The 21,483-nt window shown below is 35.6% G+C and overlaps 1 protein-coding gene across 1 annotated transcript; it reads left to right on the forward strand.

Annotated features, from left to right (window-relative positions):
• Positions 1–870: 870 nt before the first annotated feature.
• Positions 871–17,134, forward strand: LOC111397634 (protein RDM1-like). The gene is made up of 4 exons (XM_023024637.1): positions 871–1,077; positions 8,280–8,443; positions 9,838–9,968; positions 16,455–17,134. The coding sequence occupies exons 1-4, from the start codon at positions 871–873 to the stop codon at positions 16,826–16,828; spliced, it is 876 nt and encodes a 291-aa protein (XP_022880405.1). The 3' UTR covers positions 16,829–17,134.
• Positions 17,135–21,483: the final 4,349 nt, after the last annotated feature.

The raw sequence follows: 21,483 nt of genomic DNA on the forward strand, positions 1-21,483 counted from the left end.
GCACCTGGCTAGTCCCACTTTTAATGGATCTTGGATTGTTTCACAAGGGCCAAGCTATTCCAGGCCCATACAAAATGCCCTTGATGGGCTGGACCTTTAAATGGTTTCTTGAAGTGGAGATTACATAAACTAATACTTTTAGAGATACTATTTTTATAAATCATACATGAAGTTTACTATTTCAAAAATCAAATATTCTATTAATTAATTAATATGTATAAAAATTAATTAATCCCAAATTCATCCCAATATCGTTTCCAAAACTGCTCACTCTGGCATCTCCCCCTTCTCTACACTGTCACTGCAAATCGAACTGGTGACCTATCGTCGCTGTAGATCCGATTTTTCTTTGGCGAGATGCACATCGGAGATGTGCATGTGTGGTTGGCAATGCTGTTAGGTTCTGTGAAGAAGCCGTAGAGGTGAGTCTTACCCAGTGTTACGGCGACGTCTTGCCCAGTGTCGAGGCGAATCGATGCGGCTGTAGCAAGTGCAGCCTTAGAGAAATTAGGTTTGGGTGTTGGCGGTGCTAGTGTTAGTGACGTGGCTGCAATAGTCCGGATCTGTGGTTGTGTACAGCCATCGTGTTATCTCCATGTTCCAGGCGGTACTTGATCTCAGTCGATGCGGCTGCAGTTTTGAGAAATTAGTTTAGGTATTGGTGGTGCGGGTGAGATGACTACAATAGTCCTGATCTGTGGTTGTGATGGTCGTGGTGTTGTTGTCAAGAGGTGGTGGTGATGGTCGCGGTTATGGTGGTGTGTGTATGATTGTGTTGCTTTAGGTGCGATTGTGTTGTTATGGGTGCAATGGTAGTGCGGTGGTTGAGTGTGCGCGTGCACGTGCGGTAGTGGCATCATAGCGGTGGTGATGGTGAAATGTGGTGATGGGTCTGTCGGGGTAGTGGTCGAGGTTCGCGCGATTGTGATGGTGTGTGCGCGACTGTATTGCTGTGCGTGCGATTGTGGTACTGTGGGTGTGATGGTAGTGGTGGTTCTGGTGACGACGGTGGTGGTGGTGTTGGACGTAGTGGTGAGATGGCAGTTGCAAGAATTGGCAGTGGTCACAAATTATTTGGTTGGCTGTGATAATTAAATTGGTTAATTCGTTACCAATAAACAATATGTGATCAATATAAAATATAAATTATGATAAAAAAATAATATGACCTAAAAAAGTAAAAATTATTAATTTGAGATCGATAATTTGTGACTGTATAATAAATTGTGACTTATAATATTTGTAATTTGTGATCAATAAACAAATTGTGATTTAAAATTTTTTTGATTTGTAATCGATGAACAAATTGTGATCCATAAAATTTTTGAATTGAGACCGTAAATAATATGTGACATAAAATTTTTGATTTTTGATTAAAAAAATAATAAGTGACTAACTAAATTATTAATTTATGACCAAATTGTATAAATTTGTGATTGAATTATGGCCTCGTTTGGTAGGGATTTTTTGCCCCAAAAAATTGATTTTTTGACCGTTATTTTACTATTCAAGCCGTAATTTTTGACTTCTTCTCTCACATGTGGACCCCACTTTTCTTCTAACGGTCAAAAAATCAATTCTCAAAATCCCTACCAAACGGGCCCTATATTTAATTAATTAAATCATTAATAATTTTTAATAAAAATATGATTTTTGAAGTTTGAAACTTGGCTTCTTAATTTTAAAATGTGTGACACTTAACTCTTACTTATGAATTTTTTTCATTTCTTAAAACTTTTTGGTTTCTTCATAATATAAAATTGAGCCCACTAGCCTCTAAATCCCTAAGATCAGCCCAAATCCAAACCCAAGTCTTTGGTTTTTTTATGAAAGCCCATCCAAGACCACACTTACGCTTAAATTCCTAATCCCAATATCGCAATTATTAGGGGGATTCATTTAATAGGCTCAGTCAAACAAAAAATTTATTTAAAAAGACTATGAATTATCTTTTTTATTTAGATAACCTTAGGATACAAAGAAAAGGAAAATACAAATTTTAAATTACTAAAATATCCTTATATGTAAAAGACATAAAGCCCCAATTCCCCTTTCAATTTTCATTTAACCCTAATTCACTTCCACAGTTGGATCGACCATTCTCTGCTATTTTTCTTCTTTTTTATCATCATCTTTTTCTTCATGAAACCCCAAAATATAATATTATCGTTCTCTTAAATATTCACTTGGTTGAAGTAAGTAATCAAAGCTTATATTATTCTTGATGGGTATTTGAAGAAGAAGAGAAGGTAATGTTAAATTTCAGTATTTTGGCTACTTTCTTGTTTAATTTTTCTGAATCACATGTTGTGATTCGTGTTTATGGTGTTGATTTGTTAGTAATGATTTTTTTTTTGTTTTTTTTATTTTATCATCGAATTATAGATTTGATATGGGTTGCTTTCCCATTTTCTCATTAACTCTTATTTTTTAAGTGAATATGCTAGTAAACATATGTTTGGCTATTCTATTTGTTGTTATACTATAAAACATATATTTCATTATTTCCGTCCAAAACGACTTATATATCATTTTCTAAAAACCATAACGACATACATCTCGTTATCAATAATTTACAAAGTTTGATATTTGATAAAAATTTTACAATTCTTATGTTAATTGTAATTATGGCTATCATGGATATGTTATGGATTCAATTTATTTTCTAACTGAATATGAGCAGTCAGTTGAAAGCGCTTGAAAATGAAAAATGCAATAAATGGCAAAGGGAAAATATCGATCATTCTTGTTTGAAAAATAAATTCTTGTGTAAACTTGTATAAAGTTAGAGAGATGTTGAAAGTCGATACAATGCTATACCAAATGGAGATGTCAACTTTTCTTCCTACAATGTCTAAGGCTCCAACTGTAAGAAAATTAGTCATGTTCGCTCTACTTGTAAATATCAAATAGCTAGTAGTGAAACTTGAAGTTGTATAATTGTCGTGACTTGTAATTTTGTTATTTTGTATTTATTGGAAGCACAAAATGATTTATTAGATTTTGTAGTCATTGTGTTATTTTCGCTTTTATGCTATTAGAACAAAGTTAAAGTCTTTTTATGTTGTTATATTTTTTTCACATTACAGACAAACGACTTTTATATCGTTATAGTTGACGCGTATGTCGTTTCAATATGAAAAAATGCATATATTCATATAACGACGTTGAAATTGTTCCTGAAACATAAAATGATATTGATGTCGTTTCAATACGAAAATTGCACTAATTTACATAAAAATATTGAAATCGTTCCTGAAACATAAAACGAAATTAATGTTGTTCTAGTATAAAAATATGCCACTTTATTGATTTTCATAATGGCATTGAAGTCATTATAGACTAATAATATGACATGGATATCGTTATATAAAAAACTTACTTAACGCACACGACATAGGGAACTGTTGCGCTTACTTCCAAGGGACCATTTGCTCTCGAGTGGTAATGATATTGATATCATTATATATATCTATATTTTTGAAGTTATTATTCAAATTTGAACGATTTCAAACACGTCAAATTTGTACTAAAACAATATGGACATTGTTATGTTATTTCGTGGTTTGCTACATAACGATATAATTATCATTTCAATACAATTTTGACAACATCGATATCATTTCAGTTTAAATCATAAATAAAACAACATATATATCATTTAAGTTTATATAAAAAAATATACATATCGTTTCTACTAAAAACAACAATTCAACGATCCACGACCACCCGACATATATTTGACATATATGGGACGATTGAAATAGGTCAACAAGTGGATTTGATCTCACTCAAAAGAAACTATGGGAACATTTCTGTTCCCACAATTGTATACAACATCCGAACTATTCCTATAAGAACAAGTACTTTCGATTGTTATTTCTAAGTCATTTGAATTTCATCAATCCACTTGATGACCTCTTTCGACCGTCTTAGGTATGTTAAAGACGTGTTGAGCGGTTGTGGACGGTCGAATCGTTATTTTTAGTCAAAACGATATAATTAACGTTTTATATGAAAAGAAACGATATTTATGTCGTTATAGTCATTATTTGAACTGGAACGATTTCAAACTCGTCAAATTTGTACTAAAACGATATGAATGTTGTTACTTTATTTACGAGTTTGATACATAACGGCATCATTATCGTTTCAATACAAGTTTGACGACGTTTATATCATTTTAGTTTAAATCATAACTAAAACTACATACATATCGTCGCAGTTAAAATAAAACGATAATTATACCGTTTATGCTAAAAACAACGATTTGACCGTCCACCACCAGACATGCATCTGACATACGTAGGATGCTCAAAATTGATAATCAAGTGGGTTTGATCACACTCAGAAGAAACTATGGGAATATTTCTGTTTTCACAATTGTATACAAAATTCGAATTATTTCGACAGAAAGAAATATCTTCATTCGCTCTTTTTAAGTCATTCGAGTGGTATCAACCCACTTGAAGACTTCTTTCGATCGTACTTGGCATGTTAAAGATGTGTTGAGTGGTTGTGGACGATCAAACGTTATTTTCAGTCAAAATGATATAATTAACGTTTTATATGAAGATAATCGATATCTATGTCGTTATAATCATTATTTGAACTGGAACGATTTAAACTTGTCAAATTTGTACTAAAATGATATTTATGTCGTTACTTTATTTGTGAGTTTGATATATAACGACATCATTATCGTTTCAATACAAGTTTGACGAAGTTGATATCGTTTTAGCTTAAATCATAACTAAAACTACATACATATCGTTTCAATTAAAATAAAAGGACAATTATATCGTTTCTGCTATATATAACGATTTGACTGTCCACGACCACTAAACATGCATCTGACATATGTAGGATGATCAAAATAAGTAATCAAGTGGGTTCGATCTCTTCAAAAGAAACTATGAGAACATTTTTTGTTCTCATGATTGTATATCACCTTTAAAATATTCAGACAAAAAGTATTCTTGTTTGCAGTCATTCGAGTGGTATCAACACACTTGATGACATCCTTCGATCGTCTTACGTATGTTGAAGGCATGACGGATGGTTGTGGACCGTCGAATTGTTATTTTTAGATAGAACGATATAATTATCATTTTATATGAAAAGAAACGATATCTACGTCGTTATACTTGTGATTTGAATTGGAACGATTTCAAACTCGTCAAATTTGTACTAAAACAATATGAATGTCGTTACTTTATTTGTGATTTTGATAATAAAGATATCATTATTGTTTCAATACAAGTTTGATTACGTTGATATTGTTTTAACTTAAATCATAACTAAAACTACATACATATCGTTTCAATTAAAATAAAACGACAATTATATTGTTTATGTTAAAAAGAACAATTCGACCTTTCACGACCACCTGATGTGTATTTGACATATGTAGGATGATCAAAAAGATAATTAAGTGGGTTTGATCTCCCTCAAAGGAAACTATGAGAACATTTTTGTTTTTATGATTATATACCACATTCGAACTGTTCCAATAGAAAGTATCTTCGTTTGCTCTTTCTAAGTCATTCGAGTGGTGTCAACACACTTGATGACATCTTTCGATCGTCCTACGTATGTTGAAGGCATGACAGGTGGTTGTGGACGGTCGAATCGTTATTTTTAGATAGAACGATATAATTATCGTTTTATATGAAAAGAAACAATATCTATGTCGTTATACTTGTGATTTGAATTGGAACGATTTCAAACTCTTCAAATTTGTACTAAAACGATATGAATGTCGTTACTTTATTTGTGATTTTGATACATAACGATAACATTATCATTTCAATACAAGTTTGACGATGTTGATATCGTTTTAACTTAAATTATAACTAAAACTGCATACATATTGTTTCAATTAAAATAAAATGACAATTATATCGTTTATATTAAAAATAACGATTCGACCATCCACGACCACCAAACGTGCATCTGACATATGTAGGATAATCAAAATAGATAATTAAGTGGGTTTGATCTCACTCAAAAGAAACTATGAGACCATTTTTGTTCTCATGATTGTATACCACTTTCGAACTATTCAGACAGAAAGTATTTTCGTTTGCTCTTTCTAAATCATTCGAGTGGTATCAATCCACTTGATGACATCTTTCGATCGTCCTACGTATGTTGAAGGTATGACGGATGGTTGTGGACGGTCGAATCATTATTTTTAGCTAGAATGATATAGTTATCGTTTTATATGAAAAGAAACGATATCTACGTCATTATACTTGTGAATTGAATTGGAACGATTTCAAACTTGTCAAATTTGTACTAAAACGATATGAATGTCGTTACTTTATTTGTGATTTTGACACATAACGATATCATTATCGTTTCAATACAAGTTTGACGATGTTGATATCATTTTAACTTAAATCATAACTAAAATTACATACATATCATTTCAATTAAAATAAAACGACAATTATATCGTTTATGCTAAAAATAACGATTCGACTGTCCACGACCACCAGTCGTGCATCTGGTATATGTAGGACGATAAAAATAGATAATCAAGTAGGTTCGATCTCCCTCAAAAGAAACTACGAGAACATTTTTATTCTCATGATTATATACCACATTCGAACTATTCAAACAAAAAGTATTTCGTTCACTCTTTTTAAGTCATTCGAGCTCTATCAATTCACTTAATGATATTTTTCGATCGTTCTACGTATGCTGAAGGCATAACGATGATTGTAAACGGTCGAATCTTTATATTTTGTTAGAATAATATAAATATCGTTTTATATGAAAATAAATGATATCTATGTCATTATCATTGTGATTTGAATTGGAATGATTTCAAACTCATTAAATTTGTACTATAACGATTTGGATGTTGTTGTCTTATTTTGTGGGTTTGATACATAATCATACTATTATCGTTTCAGCACAATTTTGATAACATTGATATCACTTTAATTTAAATCTTAACCAAAACGATAAATAAAAACAATAATTATAAAAACGACGATTCAATCGTCAACGGTCAATTATATGTAAATTTCAATTACATTTAATATCGTAGTTATAACGTTCTAGTGTAATCACTTCTGAAACGATATGTATGACATTATAGTTACAATTGAATAGGAATGATATCATTGTTGTCGAAAATTGTATTGAAAGGACATAAACGTTGTTTACTTATTCCATAGCGTGCGCTTAAACCTGTTAAACAGTGAAGTAATGTGTATTCGATATCGAAACGACATATACATCGTTTTCTATTCTTCAGAAACAAGTTCAATGTCGTTATACAAATCAGTTAAGTAGAGTGTGTTTGATTCTGAAATGATATCGAAGTCGTTTTTTTGTGTCAGGAACGATTTCAATGTCATTATGCAAATCAGTGAAGCGGTGTCAGCAGCTCATTTCTATTCCACATTTTTATTAAGTTGATAAGTTATATTTTACGATTTCTTCAAATTGTAATATCTTCGTGCTGACTTATCCGAATCGACTTTTTCTCGAGTCGAATAGTTATTATTAATTACAAGCTTTAAAATGAGTACAATATCGATATAGTGCATCGCTTTTTATTAAAATCTAATTATTGGACTTTAAATAAGATATAAATTTAAAAATATTTTTTTGTCCTTTTTTTTCCGAATATAACGATAAAATTTATTTTAAAAAATTTCGTATGTTATAATATGTGTCTAATGAATAAATGACTCAATAATTATTTTCGACTAGTTGCTAAGTTGTGGACAATGTTAAAACTTTGGGTGCATTGGAGATCAATTACGAAAAATAGATTACCTTAAACTTAAAAAGAAGAGTTCGAATTCTAAAGAGAAGATGATTTTGAAGAAGAAGATTTTTTGAATTTAAAGGAAGAGAATGTTGTGTGTGTTAGAACATAAATGCATAGTTATTAGAGTTAACCCGAGATCAACTAAAAAAAACCACCTGGTCAATGGTTCAATCGGTGGGTTATTGTTAAATTTTAATTTTAATTATAATTAAATTTTATTTTTGAAGTGAGAATAAAATAATTTTTTGAAATGTAATATATATATTTTGCTCATAAAAAACAAAGGATCATCACTTGTCATAATGGTTGTGGAGTTAAAATATTTTTTTACAATTCAAGGTTCAAATCACGGCTCCAACAAATTTAGAAAAAACTTCAATCTCTTTTTCATTTTTGTTTTATAAGTTAAGGGTAAAGAAATGTTTTGACACTTTTAAATAATTAAAATTCCTTTTATTCTTGTAAGTTTGGTTAAAGGAAAATGTAGGTGGCCATCCAACTCATTTCCCCCAATGATTATCACCTTCACTCCCTAAAATCAACCGACCTACAGCAAAAATCGGCACTCCGACGGCATTCCGGTAGAAAATTTCGGCAGCATACACTCCTGATTCCACTTCCAACGTTGTTACATTCCGGCGGCACAATTTTGTATTTGCAGTGCTCCCTCCTTGTTCATTGTTTATTTTTTCTGGCTTATCATATTTTGTCATCTCTTATTAAGCACTTGGATGAGTGAATTTGCTCGTTAAAGTTGGATGGGTGATTTAGGCTCCCTGCTACCAGTGACATTTGCTCGTTACTTTTTGTTACAAAGAAGAATGTTTGCTATGGCGGAATTAGTTGTATTATAATCTCTTATTTATTTGCTTCTATAATACAAAAATCGTTCTTACTCTCGCGCTTCAGGATATAGATATTATTTTAACGCTTTATCGGCACTTGGACTTTTCGAGATGTCTAGGCTAAAGATTTGCTCTTGTAGAAATCAAGACTTATACTGCTGATGAAGTATATTGATAACTTTAGAAGAGCAGATTATTCTTGAATTCTACTTCTACAAACAAGTGTTTTTGATATGGGATTTCTTGAATTCTTGAATCCTGCTACATCTGACATTGTGATGAAAGGTTAAAGGTAGTTAATTTTAGGTTCAGAGGCTGCAAAGTTAAGCAGCATATTAGGGCAGTGTGTCAATTCGAAGTCCTTAGATTGACTTGCCATATTTGTTTACTTGTCTTTCTTTATATAGTTAGAAACCCCGACAAGCTGCACTTGCTTCTTATATCCGTTTGGGATAGAGACCTCTGGTAGCTTCTGCCTGGCTTTTATCATCTGGTGGATTATTGACATCGAAACATGCTCATTTTCCTCGAGCTTTGCTGTAGTATGGCCATAAACTTTCTGGGGGCTGGCTTACATTGCTGCAGGAGTGGGGATATGCATTGGATAATGTTTTATCTCTTAGAAAATGCAACAACTGCTTGGATTAAGCTTGGCATGTAGAACAGAACAAAAATAATAGAAAGTTGAAAAGTTTATAAAGGATCTCCGGAAACAATTATTCTCTTGTCAGAAAAGGCTTATACTAACTCTTTGAAAGTAAGAAAAATCAGTTTTGAAACTATTCATGTGCATTTTATCATGCAATTTTAAGTTTCAGCAGCCTATTGCTGGCAGACTAACACAAAATCAATGGGTCAGATGAAAAATATTATAATTAACTGAACAATTTAATAAAGTATACCGTTTCTGTGCCTCATGCTTTACTTATTGAGGAACCATGCTTCAACATTATCAAACGGGGAATTCTCTTTGCTTTGTCATTAGGCATACCTTTTAACAACCATGATTGGTACTTTCTGTTTATTATACATAAATGTATTTACTTTTGTATTTGATCAGATCAATCAATTTAAATCAGGATTTGCTTTACTCATTTTCCCTTCGGTGTCATCTAGTTTGTATACAAAGTCCCTCTGCTTCTATTAACTTACGCATGACTACTTTTTTATGTGACTACATATAACAATTATGATGAATAGGGCAATGCTAGAGCAGGTGGAGGTTTCTTCAGGGGACTCTTCTTCCCCAGCAGATGATGACGTTGAAGAATGCAAGCAGCCCAATGCAGATTATTCTGTGGATCAAACTACCAAGGAATTAACATCTGAAGGTAATGAAAATATGTTTTGATATTGAAATGCAGGTCTGATTTGACTTTATTTGTCTCTGCATCACCTATCAACCTTGTTTTCCTTGTAGCTATTACTGCTGTTTGCTTTTCAGCTATTGCACAATTGAATTAGAATCAGCTATGATAAAAAATAATATTGTAGTATAATGGTTGTACCGCGAACAGCGTTTCGCTCCTCATATCGGTCGGTGACCCCTGGATGCCAAAGGCGCTGTTGGGGTAATTGGTCCATGAATTTATCTTCTGATCCAGCTGCAGTTTATGAACAATATCAGAACTAGAAAATAAGTGTTGTATTTGATTGATGAAAATAGGGAAAATTACAGAATTGGAAAAGAAACCATAGCCATTCGAGAGGGCTAAAACTTTCCTAAAGGTCTCCCTTCTACTCACTCAATAATTTCCCCCCTCTGTTGCTAGCTTCTACTTTATTTATAGCTCTCATCAAACTAACTAAGTCTAGTCATCTCCCCCTTCTTTTCTAGATTCTATTATGCCTAGCCAGTTGGTCCGTCCTTCTTCTGGGTCCTACTAGAATAGGTGAGGCATAGTAGGAGGTCTATCATTACCCCCGGGTTTCAAAGACACCTTTTCCTCTAGATGTAAGTCTGGGAAGTGTTGCTGAATTAGTACTTCACGCCTTGGAGGCTGACGTGCAAGGAATTGGTATATTCCGAGGCCAGCTTGGGTTTGGCAATCCATTCCAAAATAGCATCAAGTTTTGGGATGATTCAGTTTTCTGCTGTTTGTTCCTTAATCTTGCACAAATTGAACAGAGAATGGAGAATCTCATGATGTATTTGGGATAGGGCACCTTCTTTAAGAGTGAGGTTAGATGCCAAATCCTTTATTGCATCTGCTCATTGAAGATTTTCTAAGCAATGAGTATCAGTGGACAGAAGATGAATACACTTCCATAACTTTGAAAGAATTGGAGGCTCTATCTTATTGGACATCTGGAAAAAACGACCAAGTAAACTTTGGCTACTCATGTAAGATCCTCGTGTTATGTCATCTGTAGCAAGCTCAAGTAGACAGGCCGCCGCTTTTTGCAGATTTCCCCAAGTAACACCAACCTTCCAAGATGATACGGATACCATAAGGGCTAGTAACCCAGCTGATGTTGCACTTCCAAGCCTAGCATTTAGAATTCCAGAGCCACACACACCTGATGCTATTTGGGATGCAAGTCCAGATGTGGAACCAATTATGCCAATAGATGTTAGGGATCCTAACTTCTTATTCTCTCTTATAGGTGAACATCTACGCAATGACTCCATATCAGAGTTCCCCCTTCGTCCAGATACCTTTGTAAATTTAGCCATCAAAAAGTTTACCTCAATTGTTTTCTTGTCACCGACCATTTTATTTAGCAGATCCACTACCGTTAATACAGTCCCCATTAAAACCTCGGAGCCTGTCTCCCCCATCCACAAAAGTTCATGGACCTGCCATTCCTTCTTCTTAGAGCGTTGACCACTGGAGTATTTTTCATCATCGTGAGGGCTTAACCCCTTCTTCAATTGCAGCTCAGGCCTAGAAAATCGCTGAATAGCGATCGAGAATTTGGGAAGTGATTGTATTAGGTTATCCCCCTTTATTTAAGCCCATTTCACCTAGGGCTTGATTAAGTGAATCTTTGCAGCCTTGTTGGGCCGTCGCCAAAACTAGGCCCACAGGTTTTACCATATGAACCCATTCATATTTCTCTTCCTTGGTAGTCTTCATCTTCTCCATTTTGTTGGGCAACGACAATCTGATTCAGAAAACTCCTGCACAGAGGAAATTAAGACTTCCATTATACTTTCTGACCACTTTTCTCTATGTATCCATTTCATTGTTGCCTTAGGGAGAAGCAAGGTAGCCATATTTTTTGGATTTCTTCCATTGACTACAACAGCTTTGTCATGCTCTGTTTTAGGTGTTCCACTAACCTCTCTATTCCTGATAAGCTCTGCAACTCAAATTTCAACCCCTTCATCTCCTTCTCCATGGCTTCCACCTTGCTGTTTGTCGTTGTTTGAGCCAGTAGGATCTACTGCTTTGAAACCAACTGATAGGGTTCCAGCTGCAGTTTATGAACCGTATCAGAATTAGAAAATTAGTGTTGTATTTGATTGATGAAACTAGTGAAATTGGAAAAGAAACCTTAGCAATTTGAGAGGGCTAAAACTCTCCTAAAGGTCTCCCTTCTACTCACTCAATAATTGCCCCCTCTATTGCTAGCTTTTACCTTTATTTATAGCTCTCATCTAACTAACTAATTCTAGTCATCTCCCCCTCTTTACCTGATTCTGTTATGCCTAGCCAACTGGTAGTCCATCATTCTCCTGGGTCATTCTAGGATAGGCGAGGCATATTAGAGGTCTATCACCTTCCTTTTCTTTTGCCCACTCCCCTTTCCTCCCATTACTAGGAGCCTCGCCCTCTTGACTTGATATGTTTATAAGGTCTTTCAAAGCATTGTGTAACGGACCGCTCATTCTGCCCTTGAGGTTCGGGGACACTCCAAGGTAACCTTTCCTACACATGCGGTTGGCAAGTTAAGATATGTAACATAAGCACAATATAAGGAGGTAGAGAGCTTGCCATCATAACTGTATAAGGAACATTGATAGTGCACTTCCGAGAATATAGTAATAAACCTGCAATAAGCAATCTTGCCATATCACATGGGTAGGGGAGTTCTCTAAGTTCGTGATGTGAGTTACAGAACTAGTTTCGTTACACTTGAACAACTAGAACTGTGTAACCTTAACGTTTTATAATTCTCATCCCTTACGAGAAAAGGTTAAGTCAACCTTCATTCACTAATAATCTAACTGATGAGGCTAAATTATAACAACTTTGAGAAGATGATTTGGAATAGAAAATATAAGGAAAACATGTAAGTTTAGGAGAACCCTCTTTGTATATAAAGGAAAACTTTACAATCTCTCTCAAGTATTCAACCCACTTAACTCTATATGATTTGCAAATGAGACTAGGCAAAACCTTGCAGCCTGTCATTGGTTGCAAGTTGCATTAACTTCCTTTGATCAAGTTGTATGTCCCTTTCCAACCTCATGTTATTCGGCATCAAATGACAAATCTCTATAATTCCTATGCAAGTGGACAAATCCTATAATAGCCAAATTGAACTTTGCGTCCTCCTTGACAACATCTTGCAAGTGGGACAAGTTGCCTACTTGCGTCCCCAAAACAACTGGCTGCAATCTATAGTATTTCTCCTCCTCAAAATGGTGGTTTTTGATTTAGAGAAATCTCATTTTCGTGCTAGCGTAGCTGTCTACGTCCTCGGCTTGCGCTCTGCTTGTGTAGTCTGTCTGCATTCTGTTCTGTTCGGTCGAAGTGGCCTATGCTGTTTTGTGGTTGCTGTCGGGATGGATTGGTTGCGATTTGGGAGGACATAAGTCACTCCCACCGACTGCCTATATGGCCATTGAAGTTCCGGGACACCCAAGGCAGCCTTTCCCGGTAGACAAGCTAAGATATGCAACATCAAGACAATATAAAGAGGTAGATAGCTTGCTATCATACCTGTATAAGGAACATCGTTAATGCACTTCCGAGAGTATAGCAATAAACCTGCAATAAGCAATTTTGTTATGTCACATGGGCAGGGGAGTTCTCTAGGTCCGTGACTCACTCCCCTACAGCGCCTAATGCCCTCATAGCGGACGTGTCCTTTGTCTCTCCATGCATTGCATGCTCACTCCAAGTTAGTCGGTCCGAAAATTCCTCCACAATTACGGCATCATCCCCCTAATGTGCAAGCATCTACAATGTCCCTGTACCTCTTCCCGCAGTACCTCGTACATGCCGTCTTCAACACCACCTTCACCACATGCACCTCTACATTTGTTCCTGAGTGGACGGCTCTTCTGGCCGTTTCATCATCGTGCATGTCGAAGTTTATCCGCAAATGCTCCCACAATTCAATTTCTACAGCAATGCCTCGATCATGCCCTTGCGAAACAAACGTTCATGCAGTAGGCAAAACTGTATAACACATGTCCCAACATCCATCATTCTCAATGCTTTCCATCCTCGATTCCGCTTGCTTGCCAACTACTTTACCACATGTTGGCGGTCCCAAAATCTTATCCACAGGAACGCACGCCATTAGTCTTGGATAACCAACAACACAACATTCGGAGTGGTCCCGCTCTGATATCATGTGTAACGGACTGCCCGTTCGGCCCTTTGAGGTTCTGGGACAGCCCAAGGTAGCCTTACCCACATATGCGGCGAACAAGCTAAGATATGCAGCATCAGCACAATATAAGGAGGTAGAAATCTTTCCATCATACTTGTATAAGGGACATCGTTGGTACACTTCCGAGAATATAGCAATAAGCAATCTTGCCATGCCTCATGGGTGGGGGAGTCCTATAGGTTCGTGACTGGTGGCTTGCATAACGCGTCATTAGAGAGCAGAGAAAAGCGCTTAATCATGATTCAAACTTAGCAGTTGTGAAAGCGATAAACAATACGCTAGGAACATTTTCATTCCTTAGCTCATTCATTGTAATTGTAACTTGGTCATGGATTTTCAAATTTCCAGCAGATATTTGAAAAAAAAAAATAATGCATCCCAAATAGAGAACGGCAAGAGAAATTTGAGAACTTTGTTAATGTGCTGCCCCTGATCTGTGCTTTCCAGACTTCAGTTGCTCCTTTCCAACCTTACTTCTAATACCATCCCTTTCACTCTTGGGTTTGGGGCTCATTCCTTGATGACATGGCCAGGCAGCTGTGGGGAATATCCTATTGTTTGTCATTGGAAATTTTCTGCTTTCTTCAAGCAATTTTAGGGTAGCTCATGTTTTGGTATACAAATTTTAAATCTCCATCTGAGGTTGGAAAACCTAATTTAATACCTAACTAGCTCTTAACCCATTCATTGCACTAGATCATCATATGTGTTGATAGATATTATCTGTTTGTGCTTGTAATAGATGAATTCCGGTGAAGTAAACTGGCAATTTTTTTAACTGAATGATATTTATGAAGAAGAACAAATGGTACTTGATTTTGGTACCTGTTAATCGATAACTATTGTTTAACTTACTTGTAACACTTCAATTTTTGATGAACAAATATAGGTTAATTTGAAAATTCAAAAACAAAAGAACTTAATCAATGGCACTCTTGGTATTGTGCTACTGCGACCTCATGATTACTTTAATTGCGCATAACTATAACCATCTTTCTACTTTGTTACAGCTTGAATTTTTATTTTTTATTTTTTGACTGAAAGGTACCTATCTTCTATAGTATCAAAAAATAGTGAAACATGCTATAGTAATCTTTTTCCTTCTTTTCGTTAAGTAGGCTGCTACACTTTTAACTTCTTCAGTGTATTATAAACTTCTTCTGTAGTATACAATTATGCATTTTATTGCTTTCTTCCAAAACACTTTCTGTTCAAAAAGTTTTGTTTTTTCTTTAAACAACCATATATGAGTAACCAAATCTACTCTATCTACTTAATTTCTTGCACAAGAAGAAAGTCCATTTGCAAGACACATTTTTTGTTAAATAGACCACTGTAGATTTTTTATTTGTACAGGAAACTATTTTTAGAACTGCACTGCAAATTAAATACAGTATGCTCTTCATAAGCTCATTGTACATGTGGGAATGCATATGGCTCTTGTAAGCATTTATGCATTTACCCGAAGGCATTTAGAATTGCAAGGTAGGCATCTCATTTTTCAGATGTTTGCTGCCTTTGGTTGTGTTTTTGTACACAACTCATATCTATGTAAAGATATTTCAATCTGAGACCTTTTAGAGCCTCATCTGTCTGTGCTAGCTTTATTTAATATGTAATAGAAACTAGCATGCATCAAGAGTTCTATTTCTTCTTTCACTCGTGTCTAATAAATTGTGTGGTTGCTTTTTCTCCCATTTGAAGGTTCAGTGGTTTTCCGATCCCTCGGGTATCTTCATGAACATTATCACTATCAAACGAATTATACGATCTCTAGTCAAAGGTGGTGATTATATGTTAGTTGACCAGCACCCAAAAGAAAAAACGAATGAAAGAAATCCATGTTAAGATGACAGATCCATTTTTGGGTGTTTATATGCATGTGTGTGGATTGTAACTTAGATGCTAGATGAAATCGTGTTCCGAAATTGAGTTCGAAGTCAGTTAAGATTGATCTTGTTTTATTGATGTGAATCAATGTTTTGAAACCTCAATATCAGCAGTTTTGTTGCTTCAATTATTTACCGTTATGACTGCTGAAAGCAAAATTTTCACTTGATGCTGTGATTTTTAGGGCTTGTTCGATAGTGATTAAGAGAATTGATTTTTTGACCGTTAGAGAGAAAAAATTTTCATAATGTTCCTGCATATTGGCCTGTCTTTCATGAATTACAATATTATCTTTTTTTCTGTTTTAATTCTTTGGTCATGAAAATCAAAATACATAGACTGTACTTGCAATGCAGACTGGCTGCTCAGAAGAGCACAAGCGTACCAAGAATACATGAACCTGATCCCAGTACCAACTCTGCGTGGCTCCCTTATTCCCTTTACCTCGTGGATAGGACTGGGACAATCCTTGAAACAGTTATACGGACAACCTCTGCACTACCTCACCAATGTTTGCTTAAAACAATGGGATCAGTCCAGGATTGGAGGCAAGGACGAACAAATTCCATTGGATACCATAATCCATCCTTCTAAAGCCGAAGCCAGCATCTGGCTCATGGAAGAGATTCACCGGCTTACTACATCTCATCATCATCTTGCTGAACTCTGGCTTGCTGATCCCATGCATCATGCTTTTATTGATCCCATTATTCCTAAGCTGAGAGCGTGAAGAGAAAAACCAGTAGAGAAAGAAGGCGGCAAGAATCACTGAATTTTCCCATGTAACTAAGATTGATGAAGCTATTTCCTGACCGTATGTTTTGCTGGTCTTAGATTTGACTGTTTCTCTCAAAAGTTTTATGCATACTGATGCATTAATGTGCTAGGACTGGATTTAGTTACTCTCCTTAGTAAACATTGGACTTGTACGTCTGCCTGTAAGTTCATGATGTTGGATGGTTGCACCATGTAGGATAGCGCGACTGTCTCATCAAAAATTTTCTCCAGTAATGCAAGAAGCAAGAAATTCAATACACGTATAGAAATAACGTTATCTTCAAGAATAAATGCAATTCTTCACATAAGAAATAATCCTAGTTTCAGCCAAAAATAAAAATAAAAACTGCTTCTTCTAATTTTAAATCTGACTTTTCTTCATAGTAAAAATGTTGTAACATAGCTAAAACGAGAGGTTAAATAGAAGGAATGGATGGCGTAGTCATCACTTCACGTTTAGCAGGCTGGCTATACGAGTGACTGGAAAAATCTTTTATTATTAAAACTATTCTTTTAAACTAAGTAATTTTCTTAATTTTTACTTTTCTTCATAAAATTTGAAAGAGAGCATTTCGGGTTGGCCCTTATTTGAGCCCCATTTTTTTAAAACTCATTTTCAACCATATACTCTCCAATAAAATAATTTTACACTTAAATAAAATTAAAAAAAAATCTTCTCTTTTAAACCCAATCTCTAAAAAATCAGTATATGAAAATACACATTTTCTCCAAAATGGGGCTCAAAAAATGGCTTGAAAAGATTAACCGATCTTTTTTTTCAGTCATTTTTTCTTCTTTTATGCCAGTTTTTAAATGCTCCTTTATTGAACCTACTTAGTTATACTATAATTGAGGGTAGGATTTTCATTCCAGATACAAAATTCATCAATGCAGCTTCAAAGGGACGAAATCAAAAGTTTGAATGAATTAAAAAGTAACAATAAAATTTGTGAGAAGAGATTTATAATCGGGAATTTGCGCAAAGGTCGCAAACCTTTGCCTTCAAAGTACAAATGGACCTGAAAGTTTGTTTCTTGGCATGAATGTTCTTGAGCGTTTTGATGCGCAATTGTTCCTTTGTTTGATATAAAGACGATATGTCCTCATTTTTAATTGGAAAAATTTAGGCTTGTCTCCGACGTTCGTTAGTCCACGTTAACAAGATTTCTATAGTAGTAGACCCTATTTGATTCACATTGTTTGGAAAATATACATTCTTAAATAATGATTTGACATCATTTTAATTATACATTCTTCAATAAAATAATATTATACACAAATTCAAAATTTTTCTTTATTTTTTAACCACATATTTCTTGTTGATGTCAAAATTAGCAAGGATAATTTTGAACCAACTTTAAGAAAAAAGGCTATTTGTGTTTAGAAAAGATCACAAAGATGTCATTTTAGTGTGATTGTGCCATAAGTCGTTATATGAAGTTGCTATGCCTTTACAAGGGTCCTATTCAACTATTTATACATAGTTTCAGCCGAAATTATATCAAATCAATCAAATCAGCAACAGTGCCTAGCTTGGAACTCGGGTCACCAAATTCTCCTGTAATTGGTCAATGAGGCCGGTGGTCATATGTCAATGTATTACCCAGGTAATGATAACCTGTAAGGGGCTGGAGTTCGAGGACTTGGAATTGGTTGTTCCGGGAGGCGATGACATCACCTGTGGCAAGTATCTTTGATTAATAGGGTGATGTGACAAGGGATAATTGCCACGCGTTTTATATAATGTGATTTTATACCGCAAGCGCACGGTGTCAAATTTTGTAGTATATTAAGGAATTGAAAAGTGTCGAACCCACAGGGATTGATATTAGACTTCCACTGAGTACCATAATTATGTCCGCATTTACCTTATTTAGACAATCGGATGTTAAATTGATGTTTGAATGCTAAACTAATGTCGATGAATTTAATAATGCAAGAATAGTGAGGCAATTTCTAAAGATTAAATCAAAATTACGTAATGTTTAGGGAGTGATTTCACCGTATTCTCGACATAATTCTCAATCCCTATAGATATTTCAATTAATTATTTTTCGAATTCATAGGCAAGAATCCTAAATTAATTCTATCTCCCCCTCTCGAGCGTCAAATAGAACCTATCTTTATATTTCAACCCCAATATCTCTATTCCGAGTTAATTTTATAAAAATTATCACGCACTTGGTTCTTGTTTTACCCTCAAAGATTCGCACTTTCTCTCGAAATCTACAAATCTAGGTTATATTGTTCTTATATCACGCCTAAATTTTCCTCTCTCGAGTGTCAAATTTAGAACATCAATTCATTCAATTGATGATCAGGCAACTGAAAGCATTAAACAAGAACAATACAAATCAATTCTGAAAAATTAAATGGAAATACTATAAAAAAATTAAATCATGTCTCAAATAGGTTACATCAAACCCTAGATTTAATAGTTTAGTTCATGATTGAGAAGAAAAATACAATAAAATACAAACTAGAGTGCATGTATAAGAGAGAGAGAGAGAGAGAAAAAACTCAAGTTGCTGCTCTATTTCTCAATCTTGTTGCTTGATTTCTCAGTTTTCTCCCTTCTTCTTCTCCAAAATCGGGTCAATCTTTTCTCAATTGGTGCCTCTCTTTTTCTTGCCTCTTCAGCCGTCTAACCCCCTTCTCTCGTTCTTCATCTTGGTATTTATATTTTCCAAGAGTCCTCAAGGGTTAGGGTATGATTTTTGGGCCGAAAAGATAATTAAAAATCCGGGTTTTAACGTTTCGGGATTTGCTTGGGCGCCACGGCGCCGCGATTGTTATGGTAACTGGCGCCGTGGCGCCAGAGTTTCTGCTCGGTTCTGCCTGCATTGGGCGCTATGGCGCCGTGGTGCCTAAGTTTCTGCTTGAATTCATCGCTTTTGCTTCCCTTCACTTTGTTTTCCAAGCCTATTTTCCACTCCAATCTTATTCAATACTTGCTTATTCATGCTCCATTTCATTGATCATTATTTTTGCTCATCACTGGCTCCGAATAGTGGTATTTTCTCGAGAGTTGTCCAAACTACAAAACAACATGAACACACACATCAAAACGTTCAAAAATGCCCAAAAACACATCAAAAAAATGTGATTTAGAAGCTTTAGTTTAATGAGTGAATTACACTCATCAGCAATCATGATGTTTTTCTAAGATAACGGCGGGTAACTCCGACTTGGGAGTGTGGGCCAAACTTACGTTTAATTGAGGTGGAGTTAGCGAACTGTTTATACTAGATCGGAGTTCGGATATCAACAGTTATCCCCAGGTCAGCTCTACCGTAGGGGGGCTGACCTCAATGATGCTTTCTCCAAGAAGTACATTTATGGCTGTGACAAGTGTCATCTTTTGAAGTGGATGAGCTGTACACCATTTATAAGTAGCTTCTTCAGCAACCTTGGCCAAAACTACGTCGTTTTGTCTCCCAAATTTTTGGACCGTTGATATTTTCTCTCTATTTCTGGATGAATGGCTTAGATCGCGCCCTCTCATCTTCCCTTTCTTTAAATCCGTTTTTGGTCAATTATTTCTCTTCCTATTTCACTGATTTTACTTTCTCAGATATTTGGGCGATTTCCCTAAGTTTGTATTCCCGTATTCGAGTGAGGTCCTTTTCTTAGTTCGTCTCCCAAGTATCCTTTTGTTCTTATCTGTTGCCTCCTTTCAGTTTGTGCTTCTTTTCTTAGTTTATACATGAGTTCGGACGAGTCTAGAGTTCATTCCTGGGTCAACCAGCAGGAAGAGTCAGTCTCCTTCTCGACGAGTTTGTCTTCTAGTTGTAGGGAAGTTTTTACCCCCATTCCTATTTCCGTAGTTAACCCAACTGACCTAGGGCATCCTGTGATGGACTTAGGACGTGAGGGTTCCAAGGGAACAGGTAGATCCAGTAAGGATGTTGAGGAGAGTAATTCTGAGGAGTGGGGACGAGTTCTTATAGGTCGGTTGTGACAGGGGATGTGTTGGCTAGCTGGCGAGCTAAATACACCATTCTTAGTTCGGTAGTTATGATAATACCAGAGCCATCTGACTGAGCTGACACTCCTCCTGAGGGATGTATTGCTCTGAACTCGGCTATCTTCCAGGCTGGCCTTAGGCTTCCTTTTCCTAGGGTGATTCGTAAATTCCTTTCTTCTTGGAGTATAGCTCCCACGCAGCTATGCCCTAACGGGTGGCGAATCTTAATAGCCACCCTTATTCTGTGGGACCAGATGGGAAATCCCGAGTTGAGTGTCCAGCAATTCGATTCACTGTTTACTTTTAAAGAGGATGGGAAGAACTCGGGCTGGTGGTACACAAGCGTTAGGCCAAGGACGGGAGGTTTTTTGGTGTTAAACACTCCTTCCTCAATTAAGAAATGGAAGGAAGAATGGTTTTATGTATCGGGGGAGTGGCTGTTTCATTCTGCTGAGGTGAATAGGGAATACGTGGTTCCCAAGATCTATCATTCGTTATGTAAGTGTCTTTTTGGATTTTAGTCTTTTAGCAAGGCGTGTGTTTGACGAAGTGCTGACCTCGGTATTTTTTCTTTGTGCAGATTACAAAAAGGAAATGTTAACCAAAGATACTCAGAGACGAGCTGAGAAAATAAGATCGTT

This window comes from Olea europaea, chromosome 7 (assembly GCF_002742605.1).
Source record: "Olea europaea var. sylvestris chromosome 7, O_europaea_v1, whole genome shotgun sequence".
Classification (NCBI taxonomy): Eukaryota; Viridiplantae; Streptophyta; class Magnoliopsida; order Lamiales; family Oleaceae; genus Olea; species Olea europaea.

Bases quoted from the DNA above. Each gene is read 5' to 3' on its own strand.
- LOC111397634 (XM_023024637.1), top strand. From the start codon at position 871: ATGGTGAAATGTGGTGATGGGTCTGTCGGGGTAGTGGTCGAGGTTCGC. The intron at 8,444-9,837 runs GTATTTGCAGTG...TATGATGAATAG, and splicing joins CATTCCGGCGGCACAATTTT to GGCAATGCTAGAGCAGGTGG. The intron at 9,969-16,454 runs GTAATGAAAATA...CTTGCAATGCAG, and splicing joins CAAGGAATTAACATCTGAAG to ACTGGCTGCTCAGAAGAGCA.